The 20,353-nt window shown below is 42.1% G+C and overlaps 1 protein-coding gene and 1 long non-coding RNA gene across 7 annotated transcripts in view; one reads left to right on the plus strand and one right to left on the minus strand.

Annotated features, from left to right (window-relative positions):
• The window catches only part of LOC132354178 (uncharacterized), a 359,922-nt gene that overhangs the window by 130,608 nt on the left and 208,961 nt on the right, over positions 1 to 20,353 (minus strand). The gene's annotated exons all lie outside the window — the stretch shown is intronic.
• On the plus strand, positions 859 to 4,933 carry RGS1 (regulator of G protein signaling 1). Its single transcript, XM_059905861.1, has 5 exons — positions 859 to 989; positions 1,356 to 1,436; positions 1,850 to 1,911; positions 3,290 to 3,453; positions 4,214 to 4,933. The coding sequence occupies exons 1-5, from the start codon at positions 892 to 894 to the stop codon at positions 4,397 to 4,399; spliced, it is 591 nt and encodes a 196-aa protein (XP_059761844.1). The 5' UTR covers positions 859 to 891; the 3' UTR covers positions 4,400 to 4,933.

Raw genomic sequence — 20,353 nt, forward strand, 5'->3', positions numbered from 1 at the left:
TTTACATATTATGTCATATTTTTGTGTTAACTATACTTTTATGTGTTTATAGTTTTGTTTTTAATTTTACTTTATTCCTTTCCTAAGCGGTAATATACAAAAAACCCCAGTTTGATACATTAGTTATATTTCTAATAAATATTAAAATTCATGCACCCCTTAAAATCATCTTGTATATCACCAGCAGCGTGTTTAGCACACACCCTGGAAAACAGTAACATGAAAATTTCTTGCCATGGAAATAAGGGATGAGGTTTGGAGTAGGGAAAAGTTAAGATAACTTCTCATGTCTCTCCTTCCTACCAGATGTGTGCACTGCATGAATAAAAAAAAAAAAAGTGTTTACTTTACATTGCTTTCTGAAAGAAAAATAAAACCCTTTTTAAAATACTGTAATCAAATGAACTTTATAGTCAAGGACTATCCAAAGCCCTGAGGGGACCCATCTCTAGTCTGTGTGATACAATAAATCCACCAAATGAAACATTTCATTGAAATATGCAGTTTTTATGAAGAAACAAGCACCCCCTAGAACCAAAGACTGATCCTGCTGAGGTTTCAGAGACATGTGATATATGTGTGTGCACCTCTGTAGGTCTAATTTTCTTTCTTTCTATATAATCAAGTGACCTAGTCTCATTTGGTTAAGTTTCAACCACAAAACATCACTGTGCGCTTTTTTTTTTTTTTTTTTCAAGATACACGTCACAACACACCAAGAAAGGGGGAACTTCCAGTGTCTGTGGTAACATCACTTGATAAACAGACTCGTCTGAACGGCAAGGGCCTGTCAGCCGTCACTATATAAGGCAGCAGAGACGTGGACGAGCAGACACTTGCCTTCTGAGGGCCCTGCGAGCAGCAGCCATCTCCACGCCAAGGTTAGACAAAATGCCAGGCGTGTTCCTCTCTGCTAATCCACAGGAACTGAAAGGAACTGATCATTCGCTTCTAGACGACAAAACGCAAAAAAGGAGGCCAAAGACTTTGTAAGTTCATTAACTGTGCAAATTTGGACTTAGATGATCCTTAATGGCAGAACAATTGCAAATGAATGAATGGAAGAAAATACGAGCCTTTAGTTTACCTAGATCAGGGCAATGACCCGCTGTGAGTTACAAGTGTATTCAGTTGTATTTAAAAATGAATCATGACAGGGCATTAAATGAGGTGGGAATTTTTCCAGACTTTGGCTCATTAAAAATTGGCTCACTCTTAATATAGCAATATGTTGTATCAGCTATTTTTATTATGGCCTTATTCCTTGGAGAAATTTGCTTCATGCTCTTTTCTTTTTACAAATAAACTGTATTCTTCTGAAGAAATATCAATATTTACTTTTGTGTCTTTTGTAGTGGAATGGATGTGAAAGCATACCTGAGATCTATGATCCCACATCTGGAATCTGGAATGAAACCTTCCAAGTCCAAGGACCTGTATGTACACTAATACACGGAACTATCACTATATAAGCAGCCTGTGCATTAGCTCTGTATTCTAGCAAGGCAGTAATACTACACATAATGGACTTCATTTCTTTTAAGTAACAAGCCTAATAAGATTAAGCTGCATTAGTACCAATGTAAATTAAATACAAATGTGCATGCATATATTTGTTACTTATTATACTGTTGGAGTACATTTGGATTTTTTCACATTTTATTGGCAGATATTTTCGTAACGATAGTAATTCTAAGCAAATTTTTGTTTTCTTATAGATAAATTTTAATAAAATTTATTAGAAGTAGAGTCTTACTTTGTGAAGTTATCAAAATGCAGCAGCCATTCTGATTTCATTTGCGCTTACACGCAAAAAAATACTAATTTATGTAAACGTCGTCCCCTGTAGACTCTCTGCTGATGAAGTGAAGCAGTGGTCTGAATCTCTGGAAAAACTTCTTGCCAACCAAAGTAAGTATAGATTAACTATTGAATGTTTCTGGGTTTATCTCAGTATGCTAACAGATGGAATGGCTTCATTAAAATATAGTATTCTGGACGGGAGGGTGTGTGAAGAGTTGTACTCTAGCTGTTCTGCAGCACTGATAGCTTCAGCATATTATGCCTCATCGTGGCGTAATGTTGACTCGGCACTCAGCTCTGCTACTGTCCTTTAGAAAAATCTGCCAAGGCAACTAGCTGTTTCCATGGATCATTATAGGAGCAAAATTTTAAATTATGCTGGGGTTCTGAAGTTTAAAGTTTTAAAAAGTAAACCAAACATCTCAACATGTGAACTGCTATTCTGAAAGCTACCTAAAGGATGTATTTTTGTACCATTGGATGTAAGGAGTAGGATTCACTCAGTCAATTAATAACTTTTTCCATTCGTACATGTGTTGTCACTCATTCAGCCCAGGCATTTATGTGCAGGCATTTTAGAAGCACCAGGGACTCAAGAGTAAAGACACAGTGCCTTGCTGCCTTGAAGGCAGTTGAGACACACAGCATAAAACTGCATTATATATAACATGACACGTTATAACACAGATATGATAAAAAGACTTTTTAAACACAGAGTCTCACGGGGAGTTTCTGATGAGAGCAGGGAAATGAGATCGGCTTGTCCTAGCCCTCATCATGGGCACTGGGAGCCTGCTGGGATTAGGACCTCGCTCAGCGGCATAGATGGGCAGCTTGTCCCTATCCGGGGTGAGCTGATCCCCTTCTCCCCCCCAAACACCCTACAGAGCCTCACGCGGGGATAAAGTAGTTCAACCTGGTTCATCTGCTTGTTATCTGACTTAGGTTATGATTCAGCCAAACAATGCTGTAGAAATGGCCCACTGAAAAGCCTCAATAACACTAGTAAATCCAAGCAGTATAGAGCACATAGGTAATATACTGGCCTCACATCTTTTGACTTATATGAGTTGGATAGAGAAATCATATTTGTTAATGATTAACATGCTGTTCATGCCTTCTGTCAATATTTGATTCCCTAAAATACTCTGCACTCTGGCTGAGCTGGTAGCGTAAGAAAAGAGATTGTTCTGTAACCTGCAGAGCAGAATTGTAATGTAACAGCAGGCGGAGGTGAAGCAGCCTCTCACCCACCACTAAGCAGCTGTGTACCTGTGACAAGCGTGTCTGACCCCAGACAGACTATAAACGAAGGGGTCCCTAAGGCCTTCCCATCTCTACAAACGGTGACGCAGCCATTTCAGCAGCAACCACCTCTTCCCTTTGTACACAGGGAATATGCCACAGTACTCTTCTTGTAAATTTCTTCAAGTTATTCATTTATTGGCTCAATTAATTTATCTCACCCCTCACCCTTTCTTTTTAGCTGGTCAAGACATCTTTGGGAATTTCCTAAAGTCTGAGTTCAGTGAGGAGAATATTGAATTCTGGCTGGCTTGTGAAGACTATAAAAAAACAGAGTCTGATCTTCTGCATTGCAAAGCGGAGAAAATCTATAAAGCATTTGTGCAGTCAGATGCTGCCAAACAAGTGAGTATTTAGTTCATTACCATCGGTTTATATGTAAAGAAACTTAGATATAGAATAAGATTCAACATACTAGCAAGATGAAATCCTTTTTGAGTATTATGATTTTCACTGCTATATATTTAAGTGTATTCATATAGTTCAGTGCAATGATAATCTAATTTTCTACATTTGTGAAAAGATTGGATGAAAGATTGATTTTGTAAAACAAGCTAATGTGATGGGGTGGGGTAAGGAGTACTGGTGATACTGACCAGAACCGCATGTCAGGGGGTCCTTAATGAGCTAGCTCATTTTGGATTAGGATAAAGTAGAGATTAGTGTAATACATGGATTGCAGCAGCAGAAATATTTCCAGTTAGTAGTAATGCCCACTTCCAGTTAAATATTCCTGGTTCAAGCAGCAAACATTCTGCACAAAGTGTCCTCTCCTCCTGTAAATCTTAAATGTGCACATCACTTTTTTTGATGCACGTATCACCTTATACAGATATTTAAAAAATAATGTCTGCCTCTTTTGCACCTCCCAAAGATATTATGAGCTAACTTGGAGCAAAGATATTTCTGCTTTTTTGTGCTATTTCTTTTTAACTCTTCCACACCTAGGATAAGGTATGTTTAGAATAGGCATTCAAGAGATATTTGAGCTGACTTAAATGAGGGTTTAAAGCCACTGTCTTGAGGTGCTTCAAAAACAACAGTGACATCATAAAATATGCAATAAATTGGAAGTGCATATGAACTGATGAGGATTTCTTTTTAGATCAATATTGACTTTCACACTCGAGAATCTACAGCCAAGAAGATTAAAGCACCAACACCCACGTGTTTTGATGAAGCCCAAAAAATCATATATACTCTTATGGAAAAGGACTCCTATCCCAGGTTCCTCAAATCAAATATATACTTAAATCTTCTGAATGACCTTCAGGCTAATAGTCTAAAGTGACTGGTGCCGGCTGGAGGGACTTAAAGATGGTATCAAGTACAGAAGGAATGTACCAGGATGGCTCCCTGGGGGAACACCTGGGCCTTTTTGGATGACTCGCAGATCCAGCGGAAGAACCCATGACTCAGGACAGATTAACATGGAAGTTATCCAGGCTCAGGGCTGAAGAAGCGTGAGATGAAAATTTAGCGATGGTAGAAGGAAGGAGATACTGTGGTACTGTCATAAAATACAGTGGACCTACGTATTAGAACATCCCTCAGAACTGAGAAGGCCGGGTAATGCTTGCTACGCAGAAACTGTGAATAAGGGTTTTGAAACTGGTGAAAACATGCTATAAGCTTCAAGGTCTGACATAAACTGACATTTATGCTGCATATTGTTATACAGAGATTGTACTGAGCTGCTGAAATCTCTTTTACTTGGATGACTATTTGAGAAGTATGTGTTTCAAAATCACCATTTCTGTTATTGACACAAAGTTTTTCAGTGTTGGTTTGTTTGTTTGAGTGTTTTGGGATTGAAAGAGATGAAGAGGAGAACAATGTATTTAACTTAAGCTATTGCCTTAAAGTTGGGAAGTCAGAATATATTTGTAAATTAAATTATCACAGTGTCAATAATAAATGTGAGTTTTGTCTTAAAAACATAGAAGCAATTTCTGTTTACATTTCCTTGCCATCTTTAAAAACTGGCATTTATTTTTCAGATTTAACAAAAATTTAAGCAAGGGTCTTCTACTTTCTATCACCTCTTCAACATCTAAAACTATCATCCAGTTACTCTTATATTTTATGTATTATGTGTATGTATTGGACAGAATTCATTAGTTTTCTCTCTGCTATCACAATGTATAAAGATCAAACAAATATAATATGCTCTCATATAGTCAAGCTTCAAACTGATGAGAAATTGAAGAGGTCTTTTAAAGAGGGATAGAAATTTTATTTCAAGAAGTCATCTAATTAACAACTGATAATTTATTGTGATTTAAAGTTTATAAAAGCCAGATGTATTTTCTCATTTAATGTTCATAGCAATCCTATGAAAGCTGAGACTAGTAAGATTAAATCACTACTTCCCAAATTTAGCTATCAAAACTACCTAGAATGTTAAAAAACAAAACACCAATTTTGGGGCCCTATCCCAGACTGACTGAATCAGAATCCCCAAGGGACAGAGTATGAGAATCTGTATTTTAAGAGGAAATTCCAGGCGATTCTGAAGATGCCCTGGTTATCCAGGGTTGGGAATCCTGGGATTAAGAGACAGTCCCACTGCCAGGGATTACACATAAATTTTCTCACCACACAATTTGTACTCCCTCTACTGTGCAACACTGCCCCCCAATGACCAGAAGACATTTCCTAAATCCTCAGGTCTTCAACAGTCCTAGGCGTTACCTAAGCAGGAACGTAAGACTGCTCTGGAGGAACATCACAGAAGGATAATCAAGACGATGCATATTCCAGCATAGCCTATATAGCTGTATCTTCCCATGCTCCCGTGTCCCATATATTATTAATAATCAGCCATCACAGTGTAATACTCTGGATATCCTCAGCACAGGCTTGCCTGTCATCAGGCACACAGCAATGACATGGGGCAATATGTAGATAGGTTTAAAAAGTACTATTCTTGAATTTCCATGGGACAAAGTCCAAATTGTCGCTACCATAAGCTTAATTCTATGATTTAGCAGGTCAAAATATTATAAGAGGCTTAGGAAGGGAATCCAGTTTAATCACCATCATCATTATCATTGTTCTCTCCCGTAATCATGCCATCACCAAATTCCCTCAGTCCTCCTTCTACAATTAATGTGTGCAGTTGGTATGTCACTTGCTCTTTTTCTGCCCCCCCTGCACTAGCGTAGTCTCTCATTGATTGCTCATTCATGCAACTTGTTTTCTTTCTTTCCAGCCTCTTCTCTTCAATCCATCTTCAATCCATCCTCTAAATAGCCGCAACCATCACCTTCTGAGACACAGATTTGGCCCTGTCATTTCCCATGACATACAACATAAAGTTCAAATTTCCCTTTCTGGAATTCAAAATACTCCCAGTGAGACCTTCAGGGTATAATTTGTCTTACTCCCCTCTAGGTATCCTTCCTACCTTGACATCACTCTGGATCAATTGCCTTTTCTTGAAGGAGTCCTGGTCTTCACTACCCTTTGGTTAATCTACTATCTCTCTAAAATGCCTTTTCCTACCTCCTTCCAATTTTCAAAGTCCAACCAATTCTTCAAGGCCCAGGTAGAATTACTCTTCTATAAAGGCTTTCTAACACCTTACACCGCTATGTAGTTATTTTCAAGGAAAACCGGAGGGGAACCAAGTCCATATAAACACAAGACACTCTGCTCCTATTTCTAGCACCACTGTCACATTAAACAGTCCAGGCCCTTCAAACAGTGAGGCAGTAGAAGTGCAACTGTCTAACACACACACTGGTCATAAAATGAATGCTTCTGTCTTTGTCTTGATAAGATGCCATGTTAAAAAGCCAACCAGGGGCTTCCCTGGTGGCGCAGTGATTAAGAACCCACCTGCCGACACAGGGGACACAGGCTAGAGCCCTGATCCGGGAAGATCCCACATGCCGGGGAGCAATTAAGCCTGTGTGCCACAACTACTGAGCCTGTGCTCTAGAGCCTGTGAGCCACAACTACTGAAGCCCGCAAGCCACAACTACTGAAGCCTGCGTGCCTAGAACCTGTGCTCCGCAACAAGAGAAGCCATCGCAATGAGAAGCCCACGCACCGCAACGAAGAGTAGCCCCCACTCGTTGCAACTAGAGAAAGCCCACGTGCAGCAACGAAGACCCAACACAGCCAAAAATAAATAAATAAAATCTATTTTTAAAAAATAGGCATCCAATTTTTGGACAGATGGTCAAAACAAACATCTAAGACATCTCTTTGTTTTCAAAATGAAAAAAATAAATTGTCACCATAGCTGCATAGATTCAAGATATTGCAAAAAACTTGAAAAGATAAATTTCTTTTCATTGGCATTGTTTCCTATGGTGTGGATGTTTTATTAGATCATTTACAGAAATATGATTAGCTCTACTGTTTAGAGAAATCCGGTCCAACTGCTCCATCTAAGATTCTCAGCTCATATGCTATGTTCTGTTGTGATACTAAAGCAGTGGCAATCAACAATATGTATAATTTAAAACTAATTCATTTAAAAACTAAAAATAAATTTACTTTGCTCAGATGTATTTTATACTATTTCTAATATAATATGTATATTGTAGAAAAGTAGGAATCCGTGAAGGTAGAAATTAGACCCCCTGGTGTCTAATAAAAAGTACATATTTACACATTTAGCTCATGGGGGACAAACTAAATTTCAAGTGTCTTTCATGCTGTGTGCAAACACAGGCTGTATTATATTAGGAGGAATCTTTGATGATTTATTATCGTAAAAAGAAATTCTGAAATACGTGAAGGGAAAATAGAGTAAATGGTGATTTAAACTACCATAGATATAAATAATTGCTATTATACACAGAATTGTAGAACTTCCTCAAGACCGCATAAAACCCAATCTATAGAACAAAAAAAATACTCATCAACTGCAGAAATACCACCATCTGTTTTGTTGAGACCAGTATCTTAAAAGTGTTACTGAACCAAACTTGGATCCGTGCGCCCAATGCACAACAAAGCCAATCTAATGACACCAGGTTGTGGTGAAGGAAAGTACAGCGTTTACTGCAAGGCACCCAACATGGGGCCAAACAAGGAGAACAGGAAGCTGAGGCTCACAAGACCCAAACTGCCCAGTGGCTTTCAGGGAAGGGTTTTTAAAGTCAGTGTTAGGAGTGAGGATTGTAGGGTGTCTGATCAGCTCATGGACGTTCTTCTGATTGGTTGATGGTGAGGTAATTGGGAGTTAACATCATCAACCTTCTGGTTCCAACCAGTCTTGGGTCTACATGCTTGTGGTCAGCAGGCACATAACTTCTTCTACCTGGTGGGGGTGTCAGTATCTGCAAAACGACTGAAGGATATGACTCAGGGTACTATCTATAGCCCTTGAGGAAGAACTAAAGGTCCTTGACTCTTTAGTTTACAGCTAAACTACTATTATTTTATCTTGCTTGACTGTTTTCCTTTGTTTCTGTATTTTCTCACTTCTCTGATTAAATTTGCTCTTTGGAACTAAGGGAAGGCCTAGGAGGCTAAAGCTTTTCTACAAACAAGAGGCTGAGGACATTGGGGAGAAGTGGGGGTCTGCCTTGGGAAGGCCCTGCAAGGTCCTGCTCAGTTTGAGAAGCTAAAAATGTATCATTCTAACGGCAAAATTTTGTGTCTTACTCTGCGCCTAACCTAAATGAAACTTTTCTACAAGTAAGTCCATGGCAAAATATAGTACCTTCTATGGATGTTTCTATATAAATATTTGACTGGGTATTTACCTCCTGGTGGCTCCTTTCACTTGAATTTGAAAACAGACCAAAGGGAAATGAAAGGGAAGGAGGGAGGGAGGGAGGAAGGCAGAGAGAGAGAGAGAGAGAGAGAGAGAGAGAGAGAAGGGAAACAAATTGGCTGAGTGTCTTAAATGTTTGTATTACCTTATGTCTCATTTGAAAACCTGAGTGCCCCAAAATGTCACACTTATATTTTATCTTCTCAAATTGAAATTTTAAGCCAAAAGGGATTGTGCTATAGTTTAGAATTGTCTACATTACTTTGAAACTCCCATAATTGATGGAAGATTAGGCTAGGAATTCGAATCCAAACCCAAAAGAACCAAATTTATTAAACCCATGGGGACCTTGCCTCGATTTGGAATGTTGCCATTTGGGGAAGATCTGTGGCAGTAGGCTTGATGATTGAAAGAGAAGTCAAGCTGCTGGGATTAGGGAGCTGATTGGCTTACGTAAGAAGAAACGGTGCATTGTAAGCAGGTTCTAGATTTAGAAAACTGTGTTGGCCACGTCAATCACACTTCAGAACTAAATGTTCTCATCGCCCTTCCTCTCTCTCCTGTCCAACTCCAAGCAGAGTCAGAGGTCTAGGACCCATGCGGCTGAGTATGTACAATTCCAAAGAGTTTAGGGACATTGCAAATAGACGCTCTCATGTCACTCAAGAGAAACACCAACTTCCCACTTCTCAAGTGAAAAATGCAAGCCTTCTAAAAAGTTCTTTAACTGCAAGTTTTCTTAGCAAAAAAATTGTTACTTAAATAATAATGCATTATAATAGATACTAGATTTGTTCATCCAGGAAGAATATTTGCTTTTGTTCAAATATTTGCTATATTTAATGTGCATTTTTACTTATTATAATATTAGCTGGCTGATTTCTCCATCTTTTCCACAGGAAAGGGATAATTGGGGTGGATCTTGAAGAATAAATAAACCCCAACCAGGGATGAAAGAGGGTGAGAACATTTCAGGAAACAGTCTGTGAAAAAGTCAGGAAATCAAGAAAAAAGTACTCTGTGTTCAGCAATGGTGATTTATTTAGTGTGGCTGGAACACATGGGGGAAGCGAGAGGGTAAGAGGGAAAGCTCAAAAGGTAGTTCAGGGCAGATTCTAAGAAGAGGCACAGTCCATTCCAAAGAGCGTGAGTTTCACCTTTTATATGACAGGTCACCACGGAAGTTTCAAGCAAATGAGCAAAAGACAGAACTGTTTGTGCTGATACACAAGTTACTTGTTGAGTCTACACCAGAACTCTCTGAGATAAGCACTCTTAACCTCATTCTATTGATCAACAAACGTAGAACCAAAAAGGTGAAAAAAGTTATCTAAGGACACAGAACCAGTAAGTAGCAGACCCAGGGTTTGCGTCCAGGTACGTATGTTTCCAACGACTTTGCATTATCTCATGCTTCTTCCTGAAAGTGACATGATTACTTTGTGTCGTAGAAAGCTATTTCTGGATTTTGTGTGGAAGACAGTTAAGAAGGAAGACATAACTGAGGAAGGAAAGCCAAACATGAAACCAGTTTTGTAGCCCAGCAGGAGAGAATCAGGGCAGAAATCAAGGCAATGGGAAAGAGAGGGCAAACAGATAATACTTGGTGAGCGATTGGCTGTGAGGAGTAATTGAGGGAGGGGAACACAGGATACCTCTGGGGTGTCTAGCCTGGGGCCTCAAAATCACAGCAAAGCCCTTTCTGGCTCAGTTTTAAACATATCACCTTTGAGGTCCTTCGGCTGCAAATGTGCATTGAACAACTTGGAAACAGAAGAGGAGCGCGCTGGAGGAAGATTAAGGCATACGCTTCTAAAAGGCTCCGCGTGCAAAATAAATTATGTAGCGCTTTCAACACATAACAGTTTATTCACAATGAACCTACATATGAAGCATTCCACATGTTTCTCCTCAAAGCTCACTTTCTTCTTGGACAAAACTAGAGGCTTGCAAGCTCTCCTCCAGGCTGAGAACCAAAACCAAGGACCAAGACACTCAACAGATTTGCAGGAAGAAACTGCTCTAAATTTGAGAGCACCTTTTAAAGACAGAAGACAAAACTGACGTGTAGGATCCAGGTGAAAGAGACGGGCAAAGCCGCGGTCAGACAGAAACAGAAACTGCCCTGGGGATGAGCAGCACGGGACAGCGCGACGGAGTGTGATGATGGCGACTCTAGAGAAGGAATCCTGTGTCCTCAGATGGCAGGCCTGGCCCTTAGCTTGCCAGTGGGTCATGTGACCGGTGGAATGTTCTAGTGCTCACTTCTTGTTAACAGAGACAAGACAGAGGACGGGAAACCCGAAGGTAGCCACTCTCTTGGCACATATTTTCCTTCAGTCATTCTTACCTTAAATCCTCAAAAGAGGTGCGGAGTCTACCCTCTATTTCTGGATAGAGAGGAAAAAAAAAAAAAGACAGGAATATAGTGGGTCTCAGCTATTGTCCTATCCTTCCCCCCAAACTGTCTGCTGCTATCCTAGTCAAACCTAGAAGGTGAAAGTTCAGTGGGCTTGTTTTAAATCAGGAAAATTGACATGCTCACCCCTGGTCTTAGCTTTCATACTCTGCCTTGAAACCCTCAGCTTGAATTAGCTATAAAAACAGATTGTATCCCTAGTCTAGTGCTGTTTTCCTTAAATCTGTCAGTTAATTCAGTGTTTACAAATGATCCACTGTGAACAAGTAAAGCGTAGAACATGTTCCCATATGAAGAACTGAATAAGATACTTCCTAGAATGTTTATTTGGCATGATTTTGACTAGAATGATCATAATGCATACTATCTATGGGCATAATTAGGAAGTGCCAAAGTTGAGGGGAAGAAAGCACAAAATATTCCTTGCTCAGAGGTTTCTTATTTCATCTTCAGAATGCTAGGCTCCACTTTATACTTCTAGAATCGAGCCTAGATGCTTGCTTCCTTGATAGAGTCCCCAGTTAGTGACACCTGCTATGTGCCGAAAGCTATGCTCGGTGCCAGGGAAACAGAGATGACTAAGATATAGCCCCCAACTAGTGAGAGGCTCACAGTGCTCTTGGGAAGAAAAGCGCGGAAAGAACTGCAGGCAAATAGACTAAGCATCTGCAGAGAGGTGAGGAGGAGAGTCAAGTAAGGCTGCCTGAGAGAAGACCTCCCCCGTGGCTCTCTCCAGGTCCCTGGTGAAACGCCAAATGGGACTGGCGCGTCCCTCCTCCCCTAATGGGAAAGGCTGTGCGGTGCCAACTTGCCAAAAGGTCTCCAGGTGCCGCCAGCTCCGTATGCAACTTCCATGGGCATCGAGTCACATCAAGTATGTCTCCTTTAGCAAGTTCTCTCTTTCTACGGTCATGAACTCGGTTGGATGCTACGTGTTCCCTTCCAGAGTGCCTATTAAAGAGCGAGCAGTGAAAGCAGCCTAGACCTTCTCTCCACGGGAGGCTGGGAAGCTAAGGAACCATGGACCTCCTGCCCTTCTGCTCCTGTGGAATTCTTGGGGTCTGTCCCAAGACTCCAAGAAAATGTGCCAAGTGAACTCAGAGGAGGGACTAGTAATTCTGTCCTGGAGGAAGGGTGTGGCTTCAGAGAAGGGACAGATGCACAACAAAGTGTGGATTAAACTCAAAGTGACCCAAGTTACTTTTTGCACTATTATTGGATTAATTGCAACCTCTGAAACTCACAAACAAATGTAAATTCTGGCACTACTGGGCTACGGAAGGGCTGGAATAAGTCTGTCCTACTACTTACTAGTATTACTTTGCTCACATCGGTATCTTTTTGCTTTAGCCATTATTATTGTCCCAAAATAATGATTTCTTTTTCTCTTTCCTTGCAGGAGGGTGTGACAGAGACTGCTTAGATGCTCACCAATCTCAGGCCCTCCCTGGACAAACCATATTTCCCAGCCCCTCTTAAGGTGAACGGCAAATATAGAACTTTCTATTGGGTTGGCCAAAAAGTTCGTTCGGGTTTTCCCGTAAGCTGCTTTTTCCGGCAAAACATCCCGAACTTTTTGGCCAACCCAATGTGAATGTTTCTACATAGTCAGTATTTGGGTATATACTCAGTAGCTCTTTTACTTGGATTTGGTCTTTTTTCTTGAATTGCAATTTGATATTTTACCTTGAATTATTAGGGCCACAAAACTGAGCTCTGTGTGGAGAGCCAAGGGATGGGCACCAGTTCCAGGACTGCCTAGAAGACCCCCAGGTTGTCTCTCGCTTCCCCACGCGCACGGCCAGAAGAAAGGGCTCTGAGGTTGCAAAGCCACACGGAGGAACTGTCAAGCTCCAAACAGTCATGCAACCCACATCGGCACTTGTGTGAGTGACAGCTAAACGCCTCTGAAGGTCTGGCAATGATTTGTTAGAGTGATTAGAGAGTTTTATTCTGATACATACAAAGACACTGATAAATGTTTAAGTTTCCTTCAAAAAGAAATAATTCCAGGCTTCCCTGGTGGTACAGTGGTTAAGAATACACCTGCCAATGCAGGGGACACGGGTTCGAGCCCTGGTCCCGGAAGATCCCACGTGCCGTGAAGCAACTAAGCCCATGCGCCACAGCTGCTGAGCCTGAGCTCTAGAGCCCGCAAGCCACAACTACTGAGCCCACGTGCCACAACTACTGAAGCCCACGTGCCACAACTACTGAAGCCCACGCACCTAGAGCCTGTGCTCCACAACAAGAGAAGCCACGACAATGAGAAGCCTGGACACTGCAACGAAGAGTAGCCCCCGCTCACCTCAACTAGAGAAAGCCTGCACACAGCAACGAAGACCCAACGCAGGCAACAAATAAATAAATAAATAAATAAATTTATTAAGAAACAAAAGAAAGAAAGAAACAATTCCTTTTTCATTTAGAGAGTTATATGGAGCCATCCTGGAAAAACCAGGGCAACATCTCCATCAGAGTGCAGTGTTATTCAGTTCCCATGTGAGGCAAAGGTTATCTCTCTGACCTTGTGATGTTCTTCCAGATAGAGCTGCCTGGAAAAGAGGATGTAAGCTATGGATGAGAACAATATGTGAAAAGCTTATTTCAGATGCAACTGAGAATAGAAAATGCCAAAAACAACACAAAAAAGGGAGGCGAGGACTAAGAAGCAGGAAAAGAATAAGTGATGGAAAATTTTGCAACTGATAAAAACATTAAGTGAAAATGAGTTGGCCAGGCTGCGTGTATTTTCAACTCATTTGCTTTGACTCCATTTAGGGCTACGTACGACAGATATTGATATAAATCCTCTGAGGTTTAAACTGGCCAATCACCAAGTAAAAGTCAGGATTCCAAACAAATGTAGTATGCGGATCTGGAAAGCAGACCTGTGGTTAAGCTGGGATTCAGACAGGAAGTTGTGAATTCAGTGCATACCGGGAAAACTAGAGGGGTGAACTCACCGGGGCTAATTTCCCTGAAAGACCAAAGAACCACGTAGGAAACAATTCATCCTACAAGAAGAGAGTTTCAGGATGCACAAATCTGGCCTAAAAACGGTGGGTCAGAGCTGGAGGAAATGAGTACTTTAACTACACCAGGTGCCTGACGCTCAGATTGCCCTTTGATGCAGGTCCAAAATCTGAGGGAGAGGAGAGAGCCATAAAAGAGTGACGACACTAAAAGGGCAAACTCCCTGGAAACCTTTGAGAACATACGTGGGGACAGGGGATTGATTGCTCAAGGGATGCTAAAGAACGCTCCTCACTGGAGTTAGGAGCAGAGCGCTGACAGGACAGAGCACACTGACTGAAAACCAGCCCCCGGACCCGGAACGCCTGGGAAGGAGAAGAACTGGAAAAGGGGGCGGTGCTTCAGCAGATGCCAACACCCTATCAGCAGACAGTTACAGCAGCCTAATATCTTAGGATGTGGTGGTCTTCAAGGCGCTCTTGAAGGGGAATAACGTCCTTCTTCCCCACCCAGGTTCTGGGTATTTGAGAAATAGAAAAATAAGAGCAAGGTGGAGGCGAAGGTATTAGTGATACAGTCAGGCCAGAGAACAGAGCATTGGAAGAAAGTCAAATGGGCCTGCTAACTTCACCCCGGAACTCAACCAACTTGCTTCCCCGTTACAGGTAGTGTCGGACGGTGGCACAATCTCTACACAATGGATCGCCAATGCGGGGAACAAATGCCCAGGTGTCTTGTCTCAATTAGAACAAATGTGAAGAGTCAGCCCAGCTCAGAGCTCCTGGCGATGGGGCCTAATTGAGATGGAATGTCTCTTCATGATGAGCTGGGTTCTATCAGACCACCAGGCCATAAGATCAGGTGGGCCCAGCAGCAACCCACTGAGAGATGGAAATGGTAAAGCCAGAATCGAACATGAGCAGGGCTTACCTGTGTCCTGTGGGAGCTCAGGGCTCCCTCATGACTAATGATGGAGGAAGAAGATCACTGTCTGTGTTGGGATAGTCTGTAGGCACAAGCCGAAAATGGACCGATTCTGCTAAGGGGCGGACTTAAAAGAGTGCAGCAAGCAGAAACCCTCCCCATGTGCAGAACTGGGGACAATGCACCTGCTCATCTACTTCGTGTGAAAGCAAAGTGACCTGAGGTTAGAATAGATATTGACTCACGGGCAGTGGAGAATGGTGTGGCTGGTGAATTGGGGCCTGGAAGGAGAATGATTGGATAATTGGGAATAAGAAGGTCTCAGGAAGATGCGTGTGGGTGGACCTATCAGAGTATTCAAAAGTATGAAGGTCTTTGTATCACATGGCAACATCCAGCAGAGATCATCCACCACACAAAAGACATGAACAACCAAGTAGACAGAGCAACGGTGCCAGTTGACCTCAGCCAGCCTCTGTCACTCAGCCAGCCCATCAGGGTTCATGAACAGAATAGCCATGGTAGCAGAGATGGATATGCACTGGCCCAACAGAATGGACTTCCACCCATGAAAGCCGATCTAGCTACTGCCCTTGTCAAAGTCCAACCATCAAGAAAAAGAAACTGATGCTGAACAAATGAAATCTCAAAGAGAACAACCAACCATTTCATGGTAAGCTGACTAATTAGACTCCTTCCACCCTGAAAGAGGCAGTGACTCATCTTGACTTGAATCAACATATATCTGGGGTATAGATTTGCCTTTCCTGCCAGAAGGGCCTTAGCCAGCTCCACTGTAAGACGGCTTGCAGCTTTTGATCCACCAGTAGGGGATCCCATATGATATCACATCAGACAAAAGGGGCCTACTTCACAGCAAAGGTGGTGCAGCAGTGGCCACATGGCCCTGGGATCCTTGGGCTACATCACATGCTGTAAGACCCAGATGCTGCCAGCCTGGTGGAGCAATGGGATGGTCCTATGATGGCACAGCTGAGGCACCACCTCGAGATGATAACCTTCAAGGAAGGTGCATCATCCCGTAGAATAAAGAATATACCCTTAATCAGTGACCATTACATGGCGCTGTTCCCCCAATATGTGGAATACATGGGTCTGGGAACCAAAGGGTCAGAATAGGAGTGTCCACATTTGCTATCAGTGTAGCAGCCAGACCTGGGAGGGGTATGGTGACATGGGAATCAGACCCCTGGACAACAAGGGTCTGGGTCACCTTACCACATAAGCCACCAACACCAGCAGAAGTGCTGACCCAGGGTGAGAGGAATCTAGAAGGGGTAATAGAAGAGAAAGGACCAAGTGTGGTCTCTAGACAAAACGCAGCGATGGTGGAGTACTTCATCCCATTGTTTTGCCTCTGATAAGTTCTCCCCAGGAAAAGTCCTTCCAGAACCTGGAGCAGCTGTTTCTGGATGCCAGTGAACACTATGTGAAGCAATTGTATGTGGGTGGTGCAAGGGGCGGATGATTAGTGGATACTGTGGGAGCACGATACCCCTCAGACCCGAGGCACTCTCCCCCAGCAGCCGGAAGTCTGGGCTGCTGACCGCTCACTGATGCTTCCTCTCCAGGAGCTGCCCTCATCCTACGGAAGCTGCCTCACCAGGTTCCCATCCCCTCTTTGGAAGCAGCCAGCAGTCAATGACGGGTCAGTGCAGGATCCAAATACCTGCCCCCTTTGCTTCAACTGGGTCACATAGGAAGGGCTTCTCCATCTCTGAAATTCCTGCAAGGATCATCTGAGTCCTCTGTTACAACTACATCATATATTTGTTTAAGATTTATAATCCATCTCCTTCAAAAAAGGAACTGTATCAGGTTATAAAATTAGCATGTTATGTAACAGAATAAATCAAAATGAAATAAGTCAAAACTATTTAAAGGGAACATCTGTTCATTGTTTACAACAAATATTTATTAAGGCTACTCTGCAAATAAGGTACTGGGGTAGGTGCTGTGACCAACCAGGTGCTTGTTGTGCCATCAGTATGTTTACAGTTTGATCTAGAGATGGCATCTGCATAAATAACTACAGGTAGGAAAATAGGAACCTCTCGGTATTCACAGCTGGAACATACATCATTTCTTTCATTCTAGAACAGCACGATGAGATAGAGCTGTTACTATTCCTACTTTATAGATAGTAAACCAAAGGTTAGCAAGGGAAAGTGATTTACCCAAGCAGTGATAGAATCCAATTGTTCTTTCACCACGTTATGATAAATGTTTACTTGGATGATGGTATTATCCAAAAAGATAATACGTTTTCTCAGTCATCATCAAAAAGCCTCAAAAAGACATCCACTTTACATCATTTAACCATTTTGAGAATTTGCTTCATCTTGCTTAATATCCTGTATTTTTTCAATATCTTAAAAAATACTCAATGGCTCTGGTTGACACTGGATACTATCTGCTAAGTGAATCTCTCAAGCTTCACAAGATTAGAATGACGACTTGGCTATCTGCTGACTCACACCCTAGGTATTTCCACTATTATGAAATCACTACTTCACAGAAGGATGTTTGCTTAATAGTAATAGAAATGGTAAAAATAAAGAATGCAGAATTCTATTTTCAAAAGATTAGATTCTAAGGATCCTGTGGTGGCAGGTGAATCATCAAATAGGAAAGGCTGACTTGACTCCCTAAGAGGAGGGAATAGAGTAGAAAAAGAAGGGAAGAAAAGGAACAGCAGGAGGCTTGCTTACTCTGGAGCTGGGCCACGGAGAAGTATAACAGAGGCCGACAGACAGCAGCTGACCAGAGGGTCCCTGTTGACAGGGAGGTGACGCCCCTTCCCTTGAATAACTGAGGGCACTTGCCTGGAAAACAGGCTAAGGATCAGGGCCAGGAGGGACAGTGCAAAGAGGCAAAAAATAGAGGCTGTTGAAACAACTGCTGAACAGGACAGAGAACTGGGCAGGATGGTGAGAAACACTGGAGAGGGGACATGCGATGAATTTAGTGACGTGCACTCTCCCATGGAGGAGCCATCCTAAGATGTAAAGCTGCAGACACAGCACTTGGAGCACCATTTTAACCTGCAGGTCAAAGCTTTGTGGTCAAGTTTGTCGAATTCTAAAAGTGCCTGATCTCAAAGCTGATGGGAAGCTTCTGGTTACGATCTAGCAGCCAGGGAAGAGGTTAGGAACTGAGCAAAGGAATCAAGGGAGGGAGGAAGACGGAGACCACAAATGGAAGAAAAGAGGAAAATCCAATAACCTGCCCTCCCCTCCCCCCCATCATGAATGGACAAAAGATGGACCAAGATGGACCAAACAGCCCGTACAGACGATCATTTTCCTTTTTCTCTACTTTCTTCTATTTCTCTGAGTGCTTAGGTCCCCAGACTTACAAACCACTTTGAGGTGGGTGTATGTTTAAAATAACTTGATTTTCTTGTTACTTCCATTTATTAACTCAATATATTTGTATTTATCCCCAAAAAATCTTATTTTAGCTAAAATAATAAGAAAACCTCAAAATGGATGATTGACATTTTCTTTCGAAAATGACCTAATGCAGTCTTTCCCCAAGAATTTATTAAATGCATATCATAAGCAGGGCAATTTACTAAGCATACTAAAAGAAAATCATAGAACAAACGTTTCTGGAATTAAAGTATCTTTAGTTAAGGTAAGTTCTACCTGCATAAACAGAGGAAAAAGATAAAATCTCAGGGCTTTAACATTATAGAAGTTTACTTCTCAGCCATGTAAAGTTCATTTTTTGTTTGTTTAGGGCAGGGCCTAGAAGCAGTAATTATAATTTTAGTCCAGATTCTATTGACCACAGCTAATCACATGGCCTCCAACGTCCTCAGGGAGTTTAGGAAATTCAGTCCCTAGAAGAACAGCCACTCCCTAGCAATAAATGTATACTATTAAAAGTGAAACATGAATATATAGCAGCCAGCCAGCTGTTTCTGCCTCGAAATGTTTACAGTATGGAGAGGCAAGTGACCCATAAACAGATAATTTCAATATAGGATCCCTCCTATGGGCAAAGTCTCCAAGAGACCTTTCCATGTAAGAAAAAAAAAAAATGTACTTAACTTATTGCAAATAGTGCCACTATTTGCAATAACTGTTGCTAATAACAGCAACTGTCTGTCTGACTCGGTTTACCCAATATTTTTCTTATAAAAGCCATTCGTATTTGCAACATACCCCAAATGGCCCATCTGCTAGTCACCTAAGTGCCTGAACATTTCATTCCGGTCCAAGAAGATAACTAAATATCTCATCGATGAACCTAGTAATTTCTTACCCATGTGCTTTTATTCCCTTAGTAAACTTTATTAAATGTGCCAGATTCCACGTATTGTAGGGGGACTTGGGGGTAGCCTTTGCCTTTTATACAATAACTTCACTCTTCTTTTTGCCACCCAAATCTCACCATACCTTCAAAATCCAGCTCATTTCATTCTTTCCGTTAAGTCCTCTTGGAACAAACAAAATTGCCGTTAATGTGTCGTCTTCTGAATTTCTGTACTACTTTCTATCTCCATCCTTCCCTAGGCAACAGGGGCTTAGTGTCCCTTCTATGGTTAGCTTAAATTGGTGTTTTTTCTGAGTTTCTGTCTCCTATGGAAGTTCCCAGAGAGAAGGGTCCATGTGTTAAATTATGTTTTTTAATCTTTTAAGCATGTAGCATAGAGTTTTCAATACGAACCGCTTATAAATATATTTTACCTTGAAAATTTTTGTGAGGAATTCTAGTTGTTTAATTGGTATGCCCACCCTTGCAGGGGAAAAGGAAGGAAACATGTATAAAAGTGCTTTGCAAACTCTAGGTGTTTTTCCTAAGGCCAGGATAAAACGGTGGTCGTGGCGGAGAACCATCTGTTCTCTCCTCCTCCGGCGCGGGCAGTGCGGCCGAGCTCTGTTCTCTGGGGCGGGGAGCGGGAGTGGGTGGGACGTGAGCCACCGACGCCCAGGCCACAAGGCAGTGGTGCGCATTCCCCACACGCTTCATTCCGCTCCCTGCCGCTGGAACCCGCACCTGCCCGCGCCCAGCTTCCAGTCTGCAGATGGTTACGGTGTCCCAGCGGAGCCCACAGTGCCCTCCGGCTGGGTCCCTGGATGACTCTAGGGGTAGGGGAGACCCACCTGCCCTGATTCTTCAGGGGGACGTTTCACCATTGCCTTTGGAGTCTCTCTGCT

This window comes from Balaenoptera ricei, chromosome 1, assembly GCF_028023285.1.
Source record: "Balaenoptera ricei isolate mBalRic1 chromosome 1, mBalRic1.hap2, whole genome shotgun sequence".
Taxonomy (NCBI): domain Eukaryota; kingdom Metazoa; phylum Chordata; class Mammalia; order Artiodactyla; family Balaenopteridae; genus Balaenoptera; species Balaenoptera ricei.